Genomic DNA, 1,993 nt, shown 5'->3' on the forward strand with positions numbered 1-1,993 from the left:
ATATATATATATATATATATATATATATATATATATATATATATATATATATATAACAAGACACGATCACAAACATGATACGTAACAAAAATTAAAAAGAAAAACTAAAAATGGCTTCAGAAGTTGTGGTGGTTATGGTGCCCTTCGTCGCACAAGGCCATCTCAACCAGCTCCTCCACCTCTCCGGCCTCCTCTCCTCCTACAACCTCCCCATCCACTTCCTCTGCTCCGCCACCAACACCCGCCAGGCCCGCCACCGTCTCCACGGCTGGAACCCCAACAATCTTATTCACTTCCACCAACTCCCAGATCCTGAATTCACCTCCCCACCACCAGATCCCAACTCCACCACCCAATTCCCCACCCATCTCCAGCCTTCCTTCAACTCATCCCTCCATCTCCGCCGTCCCGTCGCCGACATCATCCGCTCCCTCTCCCACACAGCCACAAGAGTCGCCGTCGTTCATGACTCTCTAATGTCTTACGTCGTTCAAGATGTCAAATCCATACCCAACGCCGAGACCTACATCTTCCGAGCTCTCTCCATTTTTTATGTTTTCTGTTTCCAATGGGAAAAACTTGGAAGAAAGCTGCCGTTTGAAACCCACCTGCTACACCGGCTGCCAATGTCTGCCGAGAGCATGACACAAGAATTCATGGAGTTCATAAAACTTCAGTACTCCCATCAAACGATTCATGTTGGAAATTTATATGATTCATCGAGAGTTATCGAAGGGAAGTTTCTTGAATTACTAGAGAAAGATTCGATAAACGGGAAAAACCATTGGGCTGTGGGACCGTTTAATCCGGTGGATATCCAATCGGAAATCTCAGATTCGTGTCGCCGGCGGCACAACTGCTTACAGTGGCTAGACAAACAACCGGAAAAATCCGTCGTTTTCGTTTCTTTTGGCACCACAACTACGTTCACCGAAGAACAAATCGGAGAACTCGCCGTCGGATTGGAGAACAGCGACCAAAGGTTTTTGTGGGTTTTGCGGGATGCTGATAAAGGTGATGTTTTCATGAACGACGGTGGTCGGAGGGTGGTGCTGCCAGAAGGGTTTGAAGAGAGGGTGGCGGAGAGAGGATTGGTTGTGAGAGATTGGGCACCGCAGTTAGAGATTTTGGGTCACCGGTCGACTGGTGGGTTTGTGAGTCATTGTGGATGGAATTCTAGCATGGAAGCCATGACCGCCGGAGTTGCCATCGCTGCGTGGCCGTTGCATTCCGATCAGCCACGGAATGCGTTTCTGATGGCGGACGTTTTAGGGGTTGCATTGATGATGAAGGATTGGAGTTGTAGAGATGAGTTGTTTACATCTGTAATGGTGGAGAAGGTGATTAGGAAGTTAATGGATTCGGAAGAAGGGGAGGCGATAAGGCAGAGGGCGGCGGAGTTGGGTGGTGAGTTGCGGCGGTCAATGGCAGAAGGTGGCGTTACCCGTAATGAATTGAACTCACTTGTTTCGTATTTTCGTAGGAGATGAAAAAACCTCTTTCAAAATTACCGGTTTACTAAATACTTAGTTTGTAAGTGCTTGTCGAAAAAATTTCCTTATTGAATGAACATGAGAAAAACCAAGAATTTTATCGGATAATAGCAATGAAAAATAAAGAGAGTCTTACCTGGTAAGTAAGGATGACGACTCTTACCTAAGTAAACATTTACCCAGTAACTTGGTGCATTTAATATGTTTTGATGTACTAAAATTTTACGTATCAAAATAAATTATAATATTGAATCCTATCGATAATAACTTATCGTGTAAGTATTTGGGTAAACGACCCTTATTCTTGCCTCGCTAATAAAATTAAGACATATACGATTTTTCATTTATTTAATATTTATTTACTTTCCGCAGATTTGTATCCATTAGTTAATATGTAGCAAGTTGCATTACGTTGCTAGCGACGTCGTATTTGGCCCATTTTTTGTTTGTCGTTCATTTTGATATAAAAATGGTGCAAAGACTACACTTTCTAGTTTCTA

General features: G+C 43.5%; 1 protein-coding gene across 1 annotated transcript; it reads left to right on the top strand.

Annotated features, from left to right (window-relative positions):
• The first annotated feature begins 110 nt into the window (after positions 1-110).
• Positions 111-1,532, top strand: LOC112517608 (zeatin O-glucosyltransferase-like). Its single transcript, XM_025124951.1, has one exon. The coding sequence runs from the start codon at positions 111-113 to the stop codon at positions 1,488-1,490; it is 1,380 nt and encodes a 459-aa protein (XP_024980719.1). The 3' UTR covers positions 1,491-1,532.
• Positions 1,533-1,993: the final 461 nt, after the last annotated feature.

This window comes from Cynara cardunculus, assembly GCF_001531365.2.
Source record: "Cynara cardunculus var. scolymus isolate 2C chromosome LG 9, CcrdV1, whole genome shotgun sequence".
NCBI lineage: Eukaryota > Viridiplantae > Streptophyta > Magnoliopsida > Asterales > Asteraceae > Cynara > Cynara cardunculus.